Genomic DNA, 20,028 nt, shown 5'->3' on the forward strand with positions numbered 1-20,028 from the left:
TTTGTTTGAAGAAGCGTCCCCCACCCCAACTCCATGGGGTTTCTCTCCTGGACTGATGGTATCTTTTTTTTTTCCTCTCTTTCCCCCCCCCCCCAGAGGATTTAGAAGAGGAGGATTTGTGGGGAGCGACGGAGACGCCTGGGTGTTGAATCCCTCCCCCAGCAGCCCTTCACCCCCCCCACCCCTTCCCCACCATGGAGGCGGAAAACGGCAAGCCGGAGAGTGGGGAGAAGGCCCCGGGGCACCGGTCCGGCCGGACGGGGAGTGAGCGGCCACGGGAGAAGACCCACAAGTGCGGAGACTGCGGCAAGAGTTACCACACCCAGTCGGAGCTGGAGACCCACCGGCGAGGCCACACGGGCGAGAGGCCGTTCTCCTGCCCGGTCTGCGAGAAAGGGTTCACCCGCTCGTCGGACCTGCGGGTGCACCAGCGGGTGCACACGGGCGAGCGGCCCTTCTCCTGCCCGGTCTGCGAGAAGAGCTTCACCCGCTCGTCGCACTTGCTGACCCACCAGCGGGTGCACACCGGCGAGCGGCCGTACAGCTGCTCGGTGTGCGGGAAGGGCTTCACCCAGCTGTCGAACCGGCTGCGGCACCAGCGGCTGCACACGGGCGAGCGGCCCTTCACCTGCCCGGTGTGCCGAAAGGGCTTCACCGACTCTTCCACCCTGCTGCGGCACCAGCGGCTGCACACCGAGGAGCGGCCGTTCACCTGCTCGGTGTGCGGGAAGGGCTTCACCCGCTCGCCCCACCTGCTGACCCACCAGCGGGTGCACACCGGCGAGCGGCCCTTCTCCTGCTCGGTGTGCGGCCGCCGCTTCACCCAGTCGTCGCACCTCCTTACCCACCAGCACAGCCACACCGGCGAGCGGCCGTTCCGGTGCTCGGTGTGCGGCCGTGGTTTCACCCAGCTCTCGCTGCTACTGGCCCACCAGCACCTGCACGCCGAGAACAACCCAGTCAAGTACCCGGACGGCGACGAGCCGGGAGCCGGGGACGCCCCGGACGGCGCCGAGGCGCCCACCCTGCTGCACCCGCTGCCGGCGCGCTCCTCCTCGCAGGCCGGCGAGAGGCCCTTCAAGTGCTCGGTGTGTGCCAAGGCCTTCACCTGCCTCTCCCACCTGCTGCGGCACCTGCGGGTGCACAGCGGCGAGCGGCCCTTCCAGTGCTCGGTCTGCGAGAAGGGCTTCACCCAGTCGTCCAGCCTGCTGACCCACCAGCGCATCCACACCGGCGAGCGGCCCTTCTCCTGCTCGCAGTGCGGCAAGGGCTTCTCCCGCTCCTCCCACCTCTTGCGGCATCAGAGAGTCCACGTCTGACCCCACTCGTCGCCCTCCCCTCTTTTCCCCCCCCCCCCCCCCATCTCTCTCTCTCTCAACCCCACCTTGGGACTGTGAGGGGTAGGGGGGCAGTGTGTGATTGATAGAGAGGGGCATGAGTCTGCCCGAGATGGTTGGGGGGGTGCTTTAAACTTCCCATTCGCTCCTGATCAGTTTTGGGGCATGTGTAAGTGGGGGGTGGGGGGATGTGATGGGAGAGGGAGGGATTTGGTGGTGGGGGGCGTGGGTAGGTGGCATTTTAATTCAGGGCGGATAATCTGGGTCGAATCGACTGGCTGCCGAAGTTTTTCCTGTACCCGCCCACGGGGAACCCATAGTTCTGGGTAGGGAGGGAGGGTGGCGTTGATGGGGTATGTCTCTTCGCCTGTAGCCTGTGCTTTCTTTCCCCCCCCCCCCTGCCCCCTCCAACCCTCACCTTCCCCTCCCAACTTGTCTGACTGAGACAGCCCTACAGCAACCCCCAGCTTTCCCTCCACAAACTCCCCCCTCCCCCGCCCCCAACCCCATCTCGCCTCATCAGACTTTGAGCTGACCCCCTCAGGTCCCACTTTCCCTGTATGGGGGAGGTGGTTGGTCATGGGGAAGGGAAGGGCTCCGGATGCCCCAGGGGTTTTCCTCTGGGGAAGAGGTGGAGGCTGGGAGAAAGCGGGTTGCGGTTTAAAATCATAGTTTAGCCAAAATCTGGTGGGCAGGTTATTGCATTCCATTGAATAAGCTACTTCGAAACCCTGTACATCAGTCCGTGTGTGTGTGTGTGTGTGTGTGTGTGTGCGTGTGTCTGTGGGAAGTTCTCCCGTTTTACATGGGGGTGTTCTCTTTACCCACCCTCCCCACCCCGGGGAGGGGTGTGGGAGTGTAGCACCTTGCAGCCCTGTTAGCCTCTGGTCCCAGTGGGGAACCGTGCCGGACGGCTGGTGCCGTGCCTGAGGACCGGGAGCACCCCCTCGCCCCTCGACTTGGCGGCTGCTGTATCTGCGAAATGGGGCGTCGGCCCCACATGAGCTGGCCTTCTCCTTCTGCGGCGGGCATCGCTCGGTGGGGGCCAGCCCCTGCCTCCGATAACGCTCGGAGTGAGAGGCTCGCGCGGGTGCTCTGCAGCACCATTGGCCTCCCTCCACGTTGCAGCATGGGCCTGGAGTCACATGTAGGGCAGGCCAGGTAAAGACGTATCCCAGCTTCCTTCTCTCTCTCTTTCTCCCGCGCCCCCCCCCCCCCCACCAACCACCTCCTCACCCCGCCCAGTGGATCTTGGTGGGTCTCTCAGTACCAATTGGAGACTGCATCACGGGCTCCAGTTCCAGATTTTGCTTGTTGGACCCATGGGGCGGGACTTGCAGGCATCTTTATGGGGTGTAGGCCTGAGATTTACTGATTCAGCACCAGTACCATCAGCAGTAGGTGTCACTGTCTGCGGGGGCTGGTTTCTATCAGGCGGGAGGAGACCGGCGGTTGGTGGGATTAATTCTAACGGAAGTGTTCCCTGCACTTCACCGGAATTTTACATTTCCATTGTTTGTAGATTTGAAATCCTAGAAACGCAGTGCTTTGGGTAGTTTGATTTTTAAAGCTCTCCTTTATAATTTTTAAATGATTTTTAAACGTGTTCCAATGCCTGGCTCGCGGAGAGGGTGGTGGTAAATTCCCCAAGGATTTCTTCCACCCCCTTGTCTTCCTCCCCATTCCATTCATGAGGAGTTAGTGTTTCTACAGGGCCTTGTGTATGTCTTGGGGGGGGCAGGGGGGGAGCGGTGTACTGGTTGCTCCCCCGAGTGGGGCCTTCCAAAAGTGTTTGGCAGGGAGGGAAGCCCTCTCAAATGCACTCACACCTTGGGCATCAAGGCACTCCTGGGCAACATCGGTATCCCCGGGAAAGGCGACTGTGAAGATTTTTTCTCCTGTGTCTTTCTTTCTCTCTCTCTCTCTCTCTCTCTCTCTCTCTCTCTCTCTCTCTCTCTCTCTCTCTCTCTCTCTCTCTCTCTTCCCCCTCTCTCTCTCTCTCTCTCTCTCTCTCTCTCTCTCTCTCTCTCTCCTCCGCCACCCCCCTACCTCCCCAGTCAGGATACAATTGCAAGAATTGCAGATCTCCGAATGGAATACGCATTATGACCGGGAGAGGACGACGGCGGGTCAGCAAGCGGACTCCAGTTGGCAGAGGGTGTGCTGGGGATAAGGGGACGTTGGTGGGGGGGTGGTGGAGGAGCAGTAGGAATGAACTCGCAGCTGTTGACTTGCTCCCCCTGCTCTGGAGCTGCTACTTGACTCCTCTCCTGTTGTGGTCAGCTCGAGAGGCTTCCAAGGGAAAGGGGTCAGGCCTGTTTCTGAGGTGTACCACTGTGAGCCTGGGGCTGGAGGAGACAGGAATCGGGGCAGGGGGGTGCGGGGGCATTACCCATAGGCTTTAATGTATCTGCTTTACCTCCTTCCCTCCCCTCTGACAGGGACAAGCTCTTCATTGGGAGTTGGGTGCATGCTGGAACTCGATCACTGCAATCGGAGAAATATGAAACCCCATCCTGTGATTTTATTTTCTTTCCCCCCATCCCCTTTTTGTCATTTCAGAATTTAGACGCTGTGAGCTGCACCGAGTATTGTAATCTAGCTGCCTTCGCTGTTTGTTTAGATGTTGCTTCTGTTCCGAGCTATACTTAACAATAAACTGCCTTTGTAGTTTTCCTCTGGTCTTGTGAGTAAGTGGTGTCTGAGGGTGGGAGGGGTTGGCTGTGGAAGGAGGCTTGTGGTCCCAGGCAAGGCTGACCCCTGGTGAGAGGGGAAATGGAGTGTGACAGGGGTGTGGGGACATGCCGGCAAATGTTCAGACTCCTGGTTCCTGACAGGCTGAAAGGCTGCCTCTTGGACCTGTGGAAGTGACTGACTCGACCTCAAGGGGCGATTCTGATCACTCCTCCTGAGTGCTGTTTCCCCCCCCCCCCCCACCCAGAACGTGTCACGTTGGCCAGAGCCCCACAGAGGGAGCCCCTGCTCAGAGGTTTGTGGACCAGTCTTCTCGCTGGGCTGCTAGGGTTATCCTCAACAGCAGGAGCACATGCTGGCCACAGTGAGAAAGGACTCTTGCCCTGGTTCACTCTCGAGTTGTAGAGGTTTACAGCACGGAAACAGACCCTTTGGTCCAACTCACCCGTGCCGACCAGAGACCTAAACTTATCTCGTCCCATTTGCCAGCATTGTCCCATTGCCATCCCTCAAAACCCTTCCTCTCCATGCCACCCATCCAGAGGGCCCTTTTAAACGTTAGAATGGTACCAGCCTCCAGCAGCTCATTACCATCCACACACCACCCTCTGCTTGAAAAGGCCAATCCTTAGGCCCCTTTTAAATCTTTCCCCTCTCACCTGAAACCTACACCCCTCTAGTTTTGGGCTGCCACCCCAGGGGAAAAAAGAACTTGGCTATTCACCCTATTTGTGCCCCTTATGATTATATCACCCTCTGTCAGGTCACCCCTCAGTTTCTGATGCTCCAGGGAAGGTAAACCCAGCCTATTTAGCCTCTCCCTATAGCCCCCAACCCTTGGCAACATCCTTGTAAATCTCTTCTGAACCCTTTCAAGTTTAACAACATCTTTCCAAGAGCTGGGAGACCTGAGTCATTGGGGTTGACAGCATGGAAACAGTCCTTTCATCTATGCTGCCCAGTTTTCGCAATTAATCTAGTCCTGCGTTTGGTCCATATCCATTTCATCAGTGTGCCTGTCTACATGTTTCTTAAGTGTCAAAATTTCACCACCCCCCCCACCCCCAACCTCTGGCGGCCCGTTCCAGACACTCACCACCCTCTGTGTTGAAAATTTTGCCCCCTGGACTCTTTTGTATCTCTGACATTGAACATATGTCCTGTAGTTTTTAGACTCCCCTACCATGGGGAAAAGCTATGGGCATTTTGCATTATCTATGCCCCCTCATAAATCTCTACAAGGTCACTGCTCAATCTAGAGCACAACACTCTGGAGAAAAATGTCCATCCTCTCATACAGCCTCTCCTTATAACTCAAACCTTCCAGCTCAGGTAGCATCCCGGTAAATCTTTTCTGCATTCTTTCCAGTTTAACAATATCCCTTCTATATTAGGGCGATCTGAACTGCACACAGTACGATGAAAGTAGCCTCGCCAATGTCCTGTACAGCTGCAACAAGACGTCCCAACTTTTACACTCAATGCTCTGACCAATGAAAGCAAGCTTTCCAAAAGCTGCCTTCACCATCCTATCTACCCGTGACTCCACTTTCAAGAACCTATGAGCCTGTACCCTGAGATCTCTTTGCTCTGTAACATTCTCCAGGGCCTACCATTGACAGTGTAAGACCTATCCTGGTCTATCTCTCGCTCTCTCTATTGCCATGTTGCTTCAGGACTTTGATCTGCTGAAATTTCCTCGTATATTTTACGTTATTCTTTTACTGGATGTGAGCAGGCCAGCATTTATCATTAAGGACGCCTACAGCATATTAAAAACCTCAAAACCCACCAACTAATTATTCCAATCCCATTTTGCAGCACTTCGCCCTTAGCCTTGTATGCCATGGTATTGCAAACGTGCTTCTGTACATCTACAAATGTTACAAGGGTTTCTGAGACAACAAAGTGTGGGGCTGGATGAACACAGCAGGCCAAGCAGCATCTTAGGAGCACAAAAGCTGATGTTTCGAGCCTAGACCCTCCTTCAGAAATTTTTTTGCTGTGTTCATCCAGCTCCACACTTTGTTACCTCAGAAATTTCTGATGAGGGGTCTAGGCTTGAAGCGTCAGCTTTTTGTGCTCCAAAGACGCTGCTTGGCCTGCTGTGTTCATCCAGCTACACACTTTATCTCGATTCTCCCGCATCTGCAGTTCCTATTTTCTCTTATGAGGATTTCTTCTGTCACCACCCAGTGACTATGTCCCCTCTAAATCTTCTGCCCCTTACTTTGAATCTATGTCCTGTGAGCATTGGTCCTTCCTCCAAAAGAAAGGTTTATCCCTGTCTACCCTGTTTCTGACCCTCATAACTTGATACGTCTCAATCAAGACTGCACACCCCTCTGCTCCACCCTTGTCTATCCCAATCTATTCTTGTCACTTAAAATCTTCAGCCCAGACAGCATCCTGGTAAATCTGCTCTGCACCCTCTCCAGTGCAGTCATATCCCTGCAATAATGTGGATCCCAGAACTGCACACCGTTTGTGACCTAATCAATGCCTGATAGTTCCAGCATAGCCTCCATGCTCTTAAACTCTATGCCCTTATGGACCTGTCCTGCCACTTTCAGGGACCAAGTGCACATGCACACCAAGGTCCCTCTGATCTTTGGTGCTTTCCAGGGTCCTACCTTTCGTCTTGTATTCCCTTGCCTTTCACAGAAATATAGAATCCCTATAGTGTGAAAGCAGGCCATTTGGCCCATTGAGCCTTCACCAACCCTCCAGAGAGCATCCCAACCAGACCCATCCCCCCGCCCTTTTCCCATGACTCTGCATTTCCCGTGACTCATCCACCTAACCTGCAGATTCTTGGACACTACGGGCAATTTAGCATAGCCAATCCACCCTAACCTGCACGTCTTCGGACTGTGGGAGGAAACCGGAGCAAACTTAGACATGGGGAGAATGTGCAAACTCCACACAGTCTTGGTGGTCCTGCCCAAGTGAGTCACCTCCGATTCACCTGGATTGAATTCTGTTTGCCATTGAGCAGCCTGTCCCTGTTCTCCTGTAATTTGAGACTATCCTCCCCACTCAGATCTTATACACTTAATGGGAGTACTGTCAAACGAAGAGCCTTTGGTGTGCAGGTTCATGGTTCCCAGGAGGTGCAGTCGCAGGTAGCTAGGGTGGTAAATAAGGTGTTTGGTATATTTATTGGTCAGTGCATTGAGTGCAGGAGTTGGGAGGGTCATGCTGTGGCTGTACAGGACATTGGTTAGGGCCACTTGTGGAATTCTGCATTCAACTCTATTCTCTCTGCTATAAAAAAAGATGTTGTGAAACTTAACAGGGTTCGGAAAAGATTTACAAGAATATTGGAGGGTTTGAGCTTTAGGGAGAGTTTGAATAGGCTGGGGGCTAAGGAGTGATCTTATAGAGATTTATGAAATAATGAGGGTGAATAGCCAAGGATAGGGGAGTGCAGAACTAGAGGGGCATAGGTTTAAGGCGAGAGGGGAAACATTTAAAGGGACCTGAGGGGCAACTTTTTCCATGGAAAGAGTGGTGTATGCGTGGAATGAGCTGACACAGGAAGTGGTGGGGGCTGGTACAGTTACAACATTTAAAAGGATTGGGTACATGAACAGGAAGGATTGAGAAGTATATGGGCCAAATGTTGGCAAACAAAGCTGGAGTAATTTAGGATATCTGGTTGGCATAGATGCGTTGGACTGAAGGGTTTATTTCCATGCTGTATGACTGCTTACCATTCCACCAATTTTCACATCATCCTCAAACTTACTGATCAACTCTCTTACATTCAAATCTTTTGTTGCCCATTCCCTAATTGCTCCTTCAACTGAGTGGTATCCTAGACCAATTCAGAGGGCAGTTAACAGTCAAACACAATGCTGTGCTTCTGGAGCCAGGTGTAGGGCAGACCAAGCTAAAGATTTCTTTCCCCCGCAACAATAGTTTTTTTTGAACAATGGACAATTGCTGACAGTCTCCCTGCTGTTGCAAGGCTAGCTTCTTGTTCCAAAATTCATTCACTGGGATTCAAATCCCGTCAGCTGCCGTGGTGGGAACTGACTTCATGTCCTCAGGAACATGAGCTGGATGAGCGCTTGGGCACATTTCTGCTCCACCAGCATCTTCCACTCTGCGCTGGCTCCTGTGGCTAAGTGTGTAGCGCCCTCTGAGTCCAAGGCCTGTGGGTGAAAGTGCAGCTGGCACCCCACTTCTTCCTCAGGTGGCTCAGGAAATTCGGCCCATCCATAAGGACCCTCGCCAATGTTTCCAGACGTGCCATAGAAAGCATTCTATCTGGGTCTGTCGTGGCCTGGTGCGGCAACTGCTCTGGCCAGGACCGTAAGAAACTACAGAAAGTTGTGCGCACAAGCCCAGGCCATCAGGGAAGCCAACCTCCCATCCACGGACTCCATTCATGCTTCTCGTCGGCAACGTCATCAAAGACCCGTTCCCACCCCAGTGACGGTCTCTGCCAACCTCTTCTATCTGGCAGAAGATACCTATAGACACCAACACATTCAAGAACAGCTTCATCCCTGTTGCTATTAGACTGCAGAATGGACCTCTCTAACCTCAAATAATGTTGGTCTTGCTTTGCGCACCTCCTGCACAGTGTAACCTGAATGCCTCGCTCTGTCTATGCGCTCTACGATCTGTGCGTAGATGGTTTTCCTGTGATCTGCCTGTCCTGCTCACGAAACAACGCTTTTCACTGCACTTACAATAAATCACATTGTGTCAGTGCTGTACTGTTGGGAAGTGCCTTCTATCTGGATGGGGTCCAGTGAGCAATGCTTTCTGCCTTCTCAGGTGAAGCTAAAAGATCCCACGAGGGGCTAATGGTGATCCTCTGGCCAGTTATCAATACGCAATAAGTCGAGACTATAAGGCAGAACCGGCTTGTTTATGGGATCTTGCTGTGCTTGCATTTGCTTGCCGTCTTCACTAGGTTAGGGCAGGGACCCAGTCACACTGTGGCGAAGACACTGCATTCGTAAGCGAGGTCCTGGACTAATGCTTCTGAGACGCTTGTTCTAAATTCACCGTGACAGGTTGGGGAAGGGAATGGGACGAAGAGTGGGAATTTATACGATATCTCTCACGCTGTCCCCTTGCCAGGTATATTGGGGTGTCCTGGATTTCTCCAGCATGATAGAGAGTTAGAGCCACTTTTAACCTAGCCCTCATGCTATTAGTCCCTCCTTCGGTCCTCCTCTTGCAGCTCAATCATCCTTGGGCTCCTTGATGTGAAATGGTGGGACTATCATATGAAGAATGATTGGACAAACTGGGCTTCTATTCTGCAGAATCTCATTAAAAATGATAGGTGATCTCATTGAAATCCTTGTTGGGGTGTGGAGACCAGAGATGGACAGGGCAGATGCAGGTAACATGTAGCCCCATGATTCAGGGGGCACAAATATCTTTTTTTAAAAGTAGCATGACACTCGGGACCGAGATGAGGGGAATCTTCTTTGACCTGAGAGCGTGGTGAGTCTTTTGAATTCTCGATCCCAGAGGGCTGTGGAAGATCAGTCTTACAAGTGTGTTTGAAACAGAGATCAGCGCTGGACAGAAGTTGCAGAGGAGATTTACCTGGATGTTGTCTGGACTGGATAGTTTTAGTTATGGAGGGAGATTGGATAGACTGGGATTGTTTCTTTTGGAGCAGCATAGATTGAGAGGGGACATGGTTGAGACATGTAACATTATGAGGGGTGTAGATAGGTTAGACAGGAAGGAACTTTTCCCTTTGAAGGAGGGTTCAAAGATTGGCGAATAAATTTATAGTAAGGGGCAGAAGGTTTAGAGAGGACTTGAGGAAAACCTTTTATTTTCACCTAGAGGATGAAGGGAATCTGGAACTCATTTCCTGTAAGGATGGTGGATAGGCAAACCCTTGTAACCTTTGAGAAATACATGTAGGGTCGATGGATTGTCCGTGCTAAATTGTTCAGTGTCCAGGGAGTGCAGGTTAAGCGGGTTAGCCCTGGGAAATGCAGGGTTACAGGAACCGGGTAGAGGGAAGAGTCTGGGTTGGAGGATCAGTGTGGACCCGATGGATCAAATCACCTGCTTCCACCCTCTAGGATTTTATGATTCTAAGTATGTAGATGTGCTTTGTGAATATACAAGGCTATGGGCCTAAGTGCTGGGAAATGGCATTCGAATACTTAGGTTGCCTTTCTTGTTGACCAGCAGAAACTCATGGGCTAAGGGCCCTTTTATGGTGCTGGAGACCTCTGTGGCAGAACTTTAAACACCAGTGGTGTCGAGGTTTTTGGAGTGGGAAAAAGGCATCAAAGTGGGGATCCAGCCACAACGGCGTTGAACGGCAGAGCATGCAGTTTGAGCTGAAAGTCTCCCAGCTTCTCCTACAATATTGTCGATGTGAGTGTCACATCATGTTCTTTTTCCACACCTGTCTGCGTTCTGCTGTCTCCGATCTCCAGTTTCCGGGGTCTTATCTGAGAGGGGTCTGGGCATTGCAGTCCTCTGTTTTTTTTTACACATGCGAGCAATTCACATGGACAGCTTCAAGCTCTGGACTTTCACTTTCTTTGATACCAACTAATTTTTTTTTAATCGAACCTGAAACAATATTCTCATGGTGCCACTGACTTGGGAGCTATTCTCAGCTGTGTCCTACTTCTCTGATAGGAATTTTCCACTTTCTTTCCACAACAGACAAAGACATTTTTAATGAAGTTGGGTTTTAATAGCTCTGCTTAATATTTATTTGATCTATTCTTGTCACACATGGCAGTGAAAAGTTTTGTTTTGCGCGCAGTGCAGGCATACAAAATGCATTGGTGTTAATAGAACAGAGCGAGGAATACAATATTATGGCTGCGCACAGAGAAGGTGCACAAAGAGCGAAGTTAACGTCAAATTTGATATTTGAGAGGTCCGTTCAGAGCGGGAAAGAAGCTGTTCTTGAACCTGTTGGTCTGTGTGTTTAAGTTTTTGCATCTTCTGCCTGATGGAAGAGGTTGGAAGGGATTCCAACCGTGGTGGGAGGGATAGTTGATGATGTTGGCTGTTCTTCCAATGCAGCGAGAAGTGTAGATGGAGTCAATGGTTGGAAGGCTGGTTTGGTCAACGGACTGGGCTGTGTTCATAATTGTCTGTAGTCCTGAAGACAACCACCAGATAGGATGCTTTCTGTGCATAGAAATATAATAGACAATTAGTGAATACTCAATAATGACAGTATTGGTATCACAGAGTGGGATGACCCAAGTTTAGGGAACCAGCATGGAGAAGTGGTTTGGGTAGAATCTGTAACATCCCAACAGTGTGGAAAAAAAGCCATTCGGCCCAAAAAATCCATACTGACGCCCTGAAAAGCATCCCACCCAAAACCATCTCCCTCACCCCCACCCACCCAATCCCTGTAATCCTGCATTTCCCGTGGATAATGCACCCAACCTGCACACCCCTGTACACTATGGGTGGTTTAGCATGGCCAGTCCAGCTCACTTGCGTAGCTTTTGGGAGGAAACCAGAGCACTCGAAGGAAACCCGAGCAGACACGGGTTGGTGGGGAGAAGGTGCAAACTGCACGCATGCAGACAGTCACCCTTGGCTTGGTAAGACCCTCCATTAATATTTATAAGTGAAGAAAGATAACAAAGTGAGCATTGATCCTAGAGAAAGTGAGACTGGAGAATTAACAATGGAAAAATAAAGAGATGGCAGATGACTTGAACAGATATTTTGATTCATTCTTCACATTAGGTGTACAAATAACATCCCAGAAGCAGCAATAAGTCAAGAAAGAGGAAGGAAAAGCACAAAATTGAAACCATCAGAGAAGTGTTACAGAGTTAATTGTTGGAGCTGGGGGCTGACAAGTGCCTGGATTCTGATAGACTAAGGTCTGGAAGGAAGTAGCGAGCGAGACAAGAGTTGTAGAGTCGCACAGCATGGAAACAGACCCTTCGGTCCAGCGGGAAATGCCAAACTCAACTCGTCCCACCTGCCTGCTCCTGGCCAATGTTGCTCCAAACCTTTTCTGTTAGGCCCTTATCCAAAACGTCTTCGTCCCTGTTTCCTATTAGCTACATGGCACACCCAAACCTGCAAACAAGGTGACAAGGCAATGTGTTAATTGTGGGTACAATTCCTCAGGAAGTTCAATCCACATGCTAACCATCCTTTGCATAAAAGATTTGCCCCTCATGTCCTCTTTAAACCTCTCTCCTCTCACCTTAAAAAATGTCCCCCGGTCTTAAAATTCCCCATCCTAGGAAAAAGACAGCTACCATTAACCTTATCTGTACCCCCCGATTATTTTATAAACTTCTTTAATTTCTCCATTCAACCTCCTATGCTCCAGTGAAAGAAGTCCCAGCCTATCCAACCTTTCTTAATAACTCAAACTTTCCATACCTGGCAACATCCTGGTAAATCTCTCCTCATCCCTCTCTAGCTTAATAATATCCTTCTCATAACTGGGCAACCAAAACTGGACACAGTGTTCCAGAAGATGCCTCACCAATGTCCTGTATAAACTCGACATGACGTCCCAACTCCTATACTCAAAGAACTGAGCAATGAATGCATCTTCTTAACCACCCTGTCTATATGTGGTGCAAACTTTAAAGAATTATGTACCTGCACCCCTAGGTCCTTCTGTTCTACAAGTTTGCTCAAAGCCCTACCGTAAATTTTGTAACTCCTACCCTTAGTTATTTTATCAAAATGCAATACCTCGCATTTATCAAGATTTAACTCCATCTGCCATTTCTCAGCCCATTGACCCAATTGATCAATATCCCTTTGTAATCTTAGAAAACCTTCTTCACAGTCTACTATGCCACTAATTTTGGTGTCATCCGCAAACTTGCTAACCATGCCTTCTATATTCGCATGCAAACCATTTATATAAGTGACATCACAGGACCCAGACCCATCCCTGTGGAACACCGCTGGTGACAGGCCTCCAGTTCGAAAGGCAACCCTTCACCTTTACTCTCTGTCTCCTGCTGTTAAGCCAACTGTTTATCCAATTGGCAACTCACCCTGAATCTCATATGACCTAACCCATTCATTGATGCCTTGACATCAATCTTCCAAAGACTCCCTTGATTTGCGAAAAGGGTCATTAGATTGCAAGATGTGAAATGTATTTTCTTTATTTCAAGAAAGAGAGGGAGACAGAAAGCAGGAAGCCATGGGCCAGATATCTTAACAGCTGTCATATGGAAATGTTGGAAGTAGCTATAACAGGGGATTTCAGTAATTTCAAGGCGACCAGGCAAAGTTAACAATGATTTGGAATAAGGGAAATCACGTTTGACCCATCTTTTGCAATGTTTTGAGGACGCAGAGAGCAACTGATGTGAAAAGGGCAACAGTTTGGTGTACTGCAGTTGGATTTTCCAGACGGTATTTGATAATGTGCCACATCAAAGGTAATTGCTGAAAATTAAAGCTCCTATTGTAGGGGATAGCACGTTGGTATTAATCAAAGACTAGCTGACTAAGAGGAAGCAGAGTAGACAGAAATGGATGTTTCTCTAATGAGCAAACTCTAATGAGGGATCAGTGCAGGGAGCTCATTTATTTACTATTTATATAAATGATGTGGATAAAGAGAATGAAGGAACGATGGGGCAAGTTTACTTTTGACAGAAGGGGAGATAGGAAAGAAAGGAGCATAGAGGACTTAAGGAGCCTACAGAGGGATATGGATAGGTTAAGTGAGTGGGTAAGATGTGGAAAATGGGGCATAATGTGAAATTGTATGTTTTGGCAGAAGCATATCATCCAACCGGTGACAGGTTGCTGTGCTCAGAGTTGCTGAGAGATCTGGGTATCCTGGTGAAGGAATCACAGAAGGCGAGTGTGCAGGTACAACAAGTAATCAGGAAAGCTCATAGAGTCTTATCATTGATCATGAGGGGAATTGAATACGGAAGTCGCATGTTACACAGGACACTAGTGTGACCCATTCTGGAGTATTATGTACAGTATTGGGTTCCTTCTTTCAGGAAGGGTGTAAATATGCCCTATGAAGATCAAAGAAGGTTTATGAGACTAATATCTGGAATGGGGTGCGTTAGGGTTGGGGTGAGTGTATAGGATGGGCTACACTTACATCCAGAAGAATTTGGAAGTGTAAGAGGTGGCTTGATTTGAATGTCCTTCGGGGTCTGGACAGGGGTGGATGCAGACAAGATGTTCCCCTTGTAGGAGAATCTAGGGGTCACTGTTTAGAGATCAGGGGTTGGCCATTTACACCAGAGATGAGGTCATTTCTTTGTTCTCCCAGAGGATCGTGAGTCTTTGGATCCCTCTTCCTGAAAAGTGGTGGGAGAAGACTCCTTTTAAGGCAGAGGTAGACTGATTCTTGTTAAACAAGGAGGTGGAAGTTATGACAGAATATGCAGGACAAAGAGGATTTGCGTTTTCAGTTATGATCAGCCAGTGGTGGAGCAGGCTCAAGGGGCTGAATGGCCTACTTCTGCTCCTGGTTTAGGATGGCACGGTGTCTCAGCGGTTAGTTCTGCTGTATCATGGCACCAATAACCCGGGTTCGATTCCAGCCTCAAATGGCTGTCTGTGTGGAGTTTGCATGTTCTGCCCTCCGCTTTTCCTCCCACCATCTAAAGATGTGCAGGCTAGATGGATTGGACATGGGGAAAGGCAGGGATGGGGAGGGTCTGCTCTTTGGAGGGAGGGTGTGACAAGATGGGCTGAGTGGCCTGCTTCCACATTGCAGGGATACACATGCATGAAATCTCACAGGATGAGATAGAAACGTAGCCCATTATTTCAGTGGTTGCAGTACGTTGAAGGATCCGGATAGAAACGTAGCCCATTATTTCAGTGGTTGCAGTACGTTGAAGGATCCGGATAGAAACGTAGCCCATTATTTCAGTGGTTGCAGTACGTTGAAGGATCCGGATGTCTGAGCACATGAATTACACAAAGTTAGTACGCATTTGCAGCAAGTGTTCGATAATGCTATGTTGCCAACATGAGCAAATGCCGCTGTTTGTTGCAAGATGAAGAAACATGCAAGGAGGGATGTGTATTCTCCTGTCGTTTAGGAGTTATGGCCACATTTGGAATGTCATTTGCAGTCGTGGTTTCTTCACTCAAGAAAGGCGTTTGAAGCAGAATTACTCACTCGACTGATTCCTGGGATTGGGGAGTTATCCGAAGGGAAGCCTAGTGGTATTGTGGCTGGCCGAATAATGTAGAGCCCCAGCCGATACTCTGGGTGCAAGAATTTGAATGCCACCATGGCAGATGCGGGAAATTGAATTTTATAATTCTGGATTCCAACACTGACAATGATGATGAAATCTCTGTAGATTGTTCATCTGCAAGGCATAAGCCAGGAGTGTGATGGAATACTTGCCTAGATGAGTGCAGCCCCAACAACACTCAAGTAGCTCAAAACCATCCAGGACCAAACAGCGTCTGCTTGACTGGAATTGCATCCACAAACATCTTACTCCCACCACCACCAATGCTCAGTAACGGCAGTGCGTACTATCTACAAGATGCACTGCAGAAATTCACCAAAGATCCTCAGACAGCACCTTCCAAACCCACGACCACTTCCTTCTAGAAGGACAAGGGCAGCAGTTACGTGGGAACACCGCCAGCTTCAAGTTCCCCTCCAAGCCACACACCAACCCAACTTGGAAATATCTCCCCGTTCCTTCACTGTCGCTGGATCAAAATCCTGGAATTCCCTCCCTCATGGAATTGTGGGTTGGCCCATAGCAGGTGGACTGCAGCAGTTCAGAAGGGCAGCTCACCACCACCTTCTCAAGGGCAATAAATGCTAGCCCAGCCGACAACGCTGACATCCCATAGAATGAATAGATAAATAAATAAACGATTCCAAGGGGATTGTTTACTCTGAGGTTGTGTATTGATTTTGTCTCTGTGTCCATCCCATTGATTTCCTGGTTGGATCCACAAAATATTGTTCCAGAAAACTGTCCAGAAATCAGTCTAAGAGCTCTTCTTTACTGGGACATCACCCTCTGCAAATTCCCCTCTGAGCCTCTCACCATCCTGACTTGGAAATGTTTCAATATTTCCTCAGTGTCACTGGGTCAAAATCATGGAGCTCCCCTCCCTAACTTCATTGTGAGTTTCGTCAGTCACTATGGTTCAAAAAGGTAGCTCACCTCCACCTTCTCTACATTTTTATTATAGGGATCGAGAGACTTGGGGAGAACATGGGAACAGGGCACTCATTTAAATGATCAGCTGCGATCGTATTGTATGGTGGAGCAGGCTTGAAGGGCGGAAGGGCCGAATGGCCTACTCCCGCTTCTGTTTTCTACGATCCTCAAGGGTAACATGGGCGGCCTACAAAGACCGGCACAGCGAGTGATGACCATGTGCACAAGTCAATCATTTGAAGAAGAGCCAATTGAAATGACTGCCATTTCCCAACTCAAGACTGATCTCCACAAATTGAGACCATAATCGCTGCTCTCACGTTTCAGTTCTTTGTAACAATCCTGCTGTTGCCTTGGCTGTACCCACCTTTGGCTTCCGTACTTGTTCTGTTGCCATCTCCTTGTGGCTTCCAGCTTCCTGTTTTAGAGTAAGGCATTGCCCTGTTAGGACAGTGACGAGGAGAAATGCTTCCTCTCAGAGGACTATGCAACTTCCTGCCTCAGCTTACCAATTTTTACAGATGCACCGTGGATAGCATCCTATCTGGATGGTTTGGAATGGCAACTGCCCAGAACTGTAAGAAACTGCAGAGAGTTGAGAACATAGCCAAGTCCATCACACAAACCAAACGTTGACTTCATCTCCACTTCTCACTGCCTCGGGAAGGAAGCCAACATCATCAAAGACCCCTCCCACCCCTGCTATAAATCTCTTCCAACCTCTTCTGTTGGGCAGAAGATGCAGGAGCTTGAACTCACGTACCAACAGATTCAAGGACAGCTTCTTCCCTGCTGTCATTGGACTTCTGAATGCACCCCTCAAATTTTAAATTTGTCGGTGACCTCATTCTCTGCACACCTTCTCTGTCGCTGTAACAATCTGCTCTGTTCTGTTACCCTAATGCACTTTGTGTGGTGTGATCTGTCTGCAATGCATGCCAAACTAAACTTTTCACTTTACCTCAGTGCATGTGACAATAAGAAATGGAATCAAAAGCAATCTAGTTAATGTGTGGATTTTCAAAGGCCTGGAACACCTCCTTGGAGTGATTGTGGCCGCAGGGGCCAAAGGCAGCCAGGACTTGAGGCCATGCCGAAATTGCATCGGAAAATATTTCGGCAGCTTCTGGTGTCAAGCTGCATTAGGCTTCAGATTTCTCTGCTTTTTTTCAAATCTTTTTCTTTCATTTGTGGAGGGCAAAACACAGTCTGCTTCCCAAAGGTGAGCAGCTGAAAACCTTCATGGCTTTGTGATGATGCCCTGGCTTTAAGAGGTGATTTTTGCCCTGCTTTGTATTGAAGAGAGGTTGTAAGGCAGAGCGACTGAGCAGTCTACCGAAACCACTGGAGTAAACCAGAAGTGTAGTAGGTAAGGCAGATGAACTTAGGGCTTGGATTAGTACCTGCGAAGTATTGCTATTACTGAGACTTGGTTGAGGGAAGGGCAAGATTGGCAACTAAATGTCCCAGGATATAGATGCTTCAGGTGGGATACAGAGGGAGGTAAAAGGGGTGGAGGAGTTGCATCACTGGTCAAAGTTGAAGGAGGGCAGTATGGAGGACTGGAGCAGTGAGGCAGTATGGGCAGAGCTCAGAAATAGGAAGGGTGCGGTAACAAGGTTGGGGCTGTATGACAGGCCTCCCAACAGCGAGCGTGAGATAGAGGCACAAATATGCAGACAGATTATGGAAAGATGTAGGAGCAAGAGGGTGGTGGTGATGGGAGATTTCAATTTTCCCAATACTGACTGGGATTGGCTCAGTGTTAGGGGTTTAGATGGAGCAGAATTTGTAAGGAGCATCCAGGAGGGTTTTATGGAGCAGTGTGTTAATAGTCCAACTCGGGAAGGGGCCATACTGGACCTGGTGTTGGGGAATGAACCCGGCCAGGTGGTTGAAGTTTCAGTAGGGGATTACTTTGGGAATAGTGAGCACAATTCTGTAAGTTTTAGCATATTCATGGACAAAGATGAGAGTGGTCCTAAAGGAAGAGTGCTGGATTGGGGGAGGGCCAACTATAGCAAAATTCGGCAGGAGCTGGGGAGTGTGGATTGGGAGCAGCTCTTTGAGGGTAAATCCACATTTGATTTGTGGGAGGCTTTTAAAGAGAGGTTGATTAGAGTGCAGGACAGACATGTCCCTGTGAAACTGAGGGATAGAAAGGGCAAGATTAGGGAATCATGGATGACGGGTGAAATTGTGAGACTACCAAAGAAGAAAAAGGAAGTATACATAAGGTCTAGGCAACTGAAAACAGACGATGCTTTGGAAGAATATCAGGAAAGTAGGACCAATCTGAAATGAGGAATTAAGAGGGCTAAAAGGCGTCATGAAATATCTTTAGCAAACAGAGTTAAGGAAAATCCCAAAGCCTTTTATTTGTACATAAGGAGCAAGAGGGTAACTAGAGAAAGGGTTGGCTCACTCAGTGACAAAGGAGGAAAGTTATGTGAGGAGTCAGAGAAAATGAGTGAGATTCTTAATGAGTACTTTGCTTTGGTATTCACCAAGGAGAGGGACATGATGGATGCTGAGGTTAGGGATAGTTGTTTGATTACTCTAGGTCAAGTTGGCATAAAGTGGGGGGGGATGTATTGGGTATTCTAAAAAGTGTTAGGGTGGACAAGTTCCCAGGCCTGGATGGGATCTATCCCAGGTTTCTGAGGGAATTGAGAGAGGAAATATCTTGGGCCTTAACAGATATCTTTGAGCACGGGTGAGGTTCCGGAATGTCTAATGTTGTCCTCTTGTTTAAGAAGCGTAGCAAGGATAATCCAGGTAATTATAGACCGGCGAGCCTGATGTCAGTGGTGGGGAAGCTGATGGAGAAAATACTGAGGGATGGGATTGATTTACATTTGGAAGAAAATGGGCAGTAAGTGATAGGCAGCATGGTTTTGTGCAGGGAAGGTCATGTCTTATCAACTTGATAGAATTCTTTGAGGAAGTGACAAAGTTGATAGATGATGGAAGGGCTATAGATGTCATATACATGGACTTCAGAAAGGTGTTTGACAAGGTTCCCCATGGTAGGTTGATGGAGCAAGTGAAGTCGCATGGGGTGCAGGGTGTACTAGCTAAATGGATAGAAAGCTGGCTGGGCAAAAGAAGACAGAGAGCTGGAGTGGAAGGGAGTTTCTCAAAATGGAGACCTATGACCACTGGTGTTCCACAGGGATCTGTGTTGGGAACACTGTTGTTTGTGATAGACATAAATGATCTGGAAGAAGGTATAGATGGTCTGATCAGCAAGTTTGCAGATGACACTAAGATTGGTGGAGTAGCAGAAAGTGAAGGGGACGGTTGGAGAATGCAGCAGAATATAGATAGATGGGAGAGCTGGGTGGAGAAATGGCAGATGGAGTTCAATCCGGGCAAATGCAAGGTGATGCATTTTGGAAGACCCAATTCAAGAGCAAACAATACAGTAAATGGAAAAGCCCTGGGGAAAATTGATGCATGGAGAGATCTGGGTGTTCAGGTCCATTGTACGCTGAAGGTGACAATGCAGCTCAATAGGGTGGTCAGGAAGGCATATGGCATGCTTTCATTCATCAGACGGGGTATTGAGTACAAGAGGTGGCAGGTCATGTTACAGTTGTATAGGACTTTGGTTCGACCACATTTGGAATACTGCGTACAGTTCTAGTCGCTACATTACCAAAAGGATGTGGACGCTTTGGAGAGGGTGCACAGGAGGGTCACCAGGATGTTGCCTGGTATGGAGGGTGCTAGCTATGAAGAGAGGTTGAATAGATTAGGATTATTTACATTAGAAAGACAGAGATTGAGGGGGGACCTGATTGAGGGCTACAAAATCATGAGGAGTATAGACAGGGTGGATAGCAAGAAGCTTTTTC

General features: G+C 49.1%; 1 protein-coding gene across 1 annotated transcript in view; it reads left to right on the forward strand.

Annotated features, from left to right (window-relative positions):
- The window catches only part of LOC125448884 (uncharacterized), a 128,838-nt gene that overhangs the window by 3,722 nt on the left and 105,088 nt on the right, over positions 1-20,028 (forward strand). The window contains exons 2-5 of the mRNA XM_059641828.1: positions 97-1,313; positions 3,589-3,650; positions 8,233-8,351; positions 10,212-10,403. Of these exons, the coding sequence (XP_059497811.1) occupies positions 195-1,313; positions 3,589-3,650; positions 8,233-8,351; positions 10,212-10,403 (1,492 nt within the window). The 5' untranslated portion in view covers positions 97-194. The remainder of the gene's footprint in view (positions 1-96; positions 1,314-3,588; positions 3,651-8,232; positions 8,352-10,211; positions 10,404-20,028) is intronic.

This window comes from Stegostoma tigrinum, chromosome 43 (assembly GCF_030684315.1).
Source record: "Stegostoma tigrinum isolate sSteTig4 chromosome 43, sSteTig4.hap1, whole genome shotgun sequence".
Taxonomy (NCBI): domain Eukaryota; kingdom Metazoa; phylum Chordata; class Chondrichthyes; order Orectolobiformes; family Stegostomatidae; genus Stegostoma; species Stegostoma tigrinum.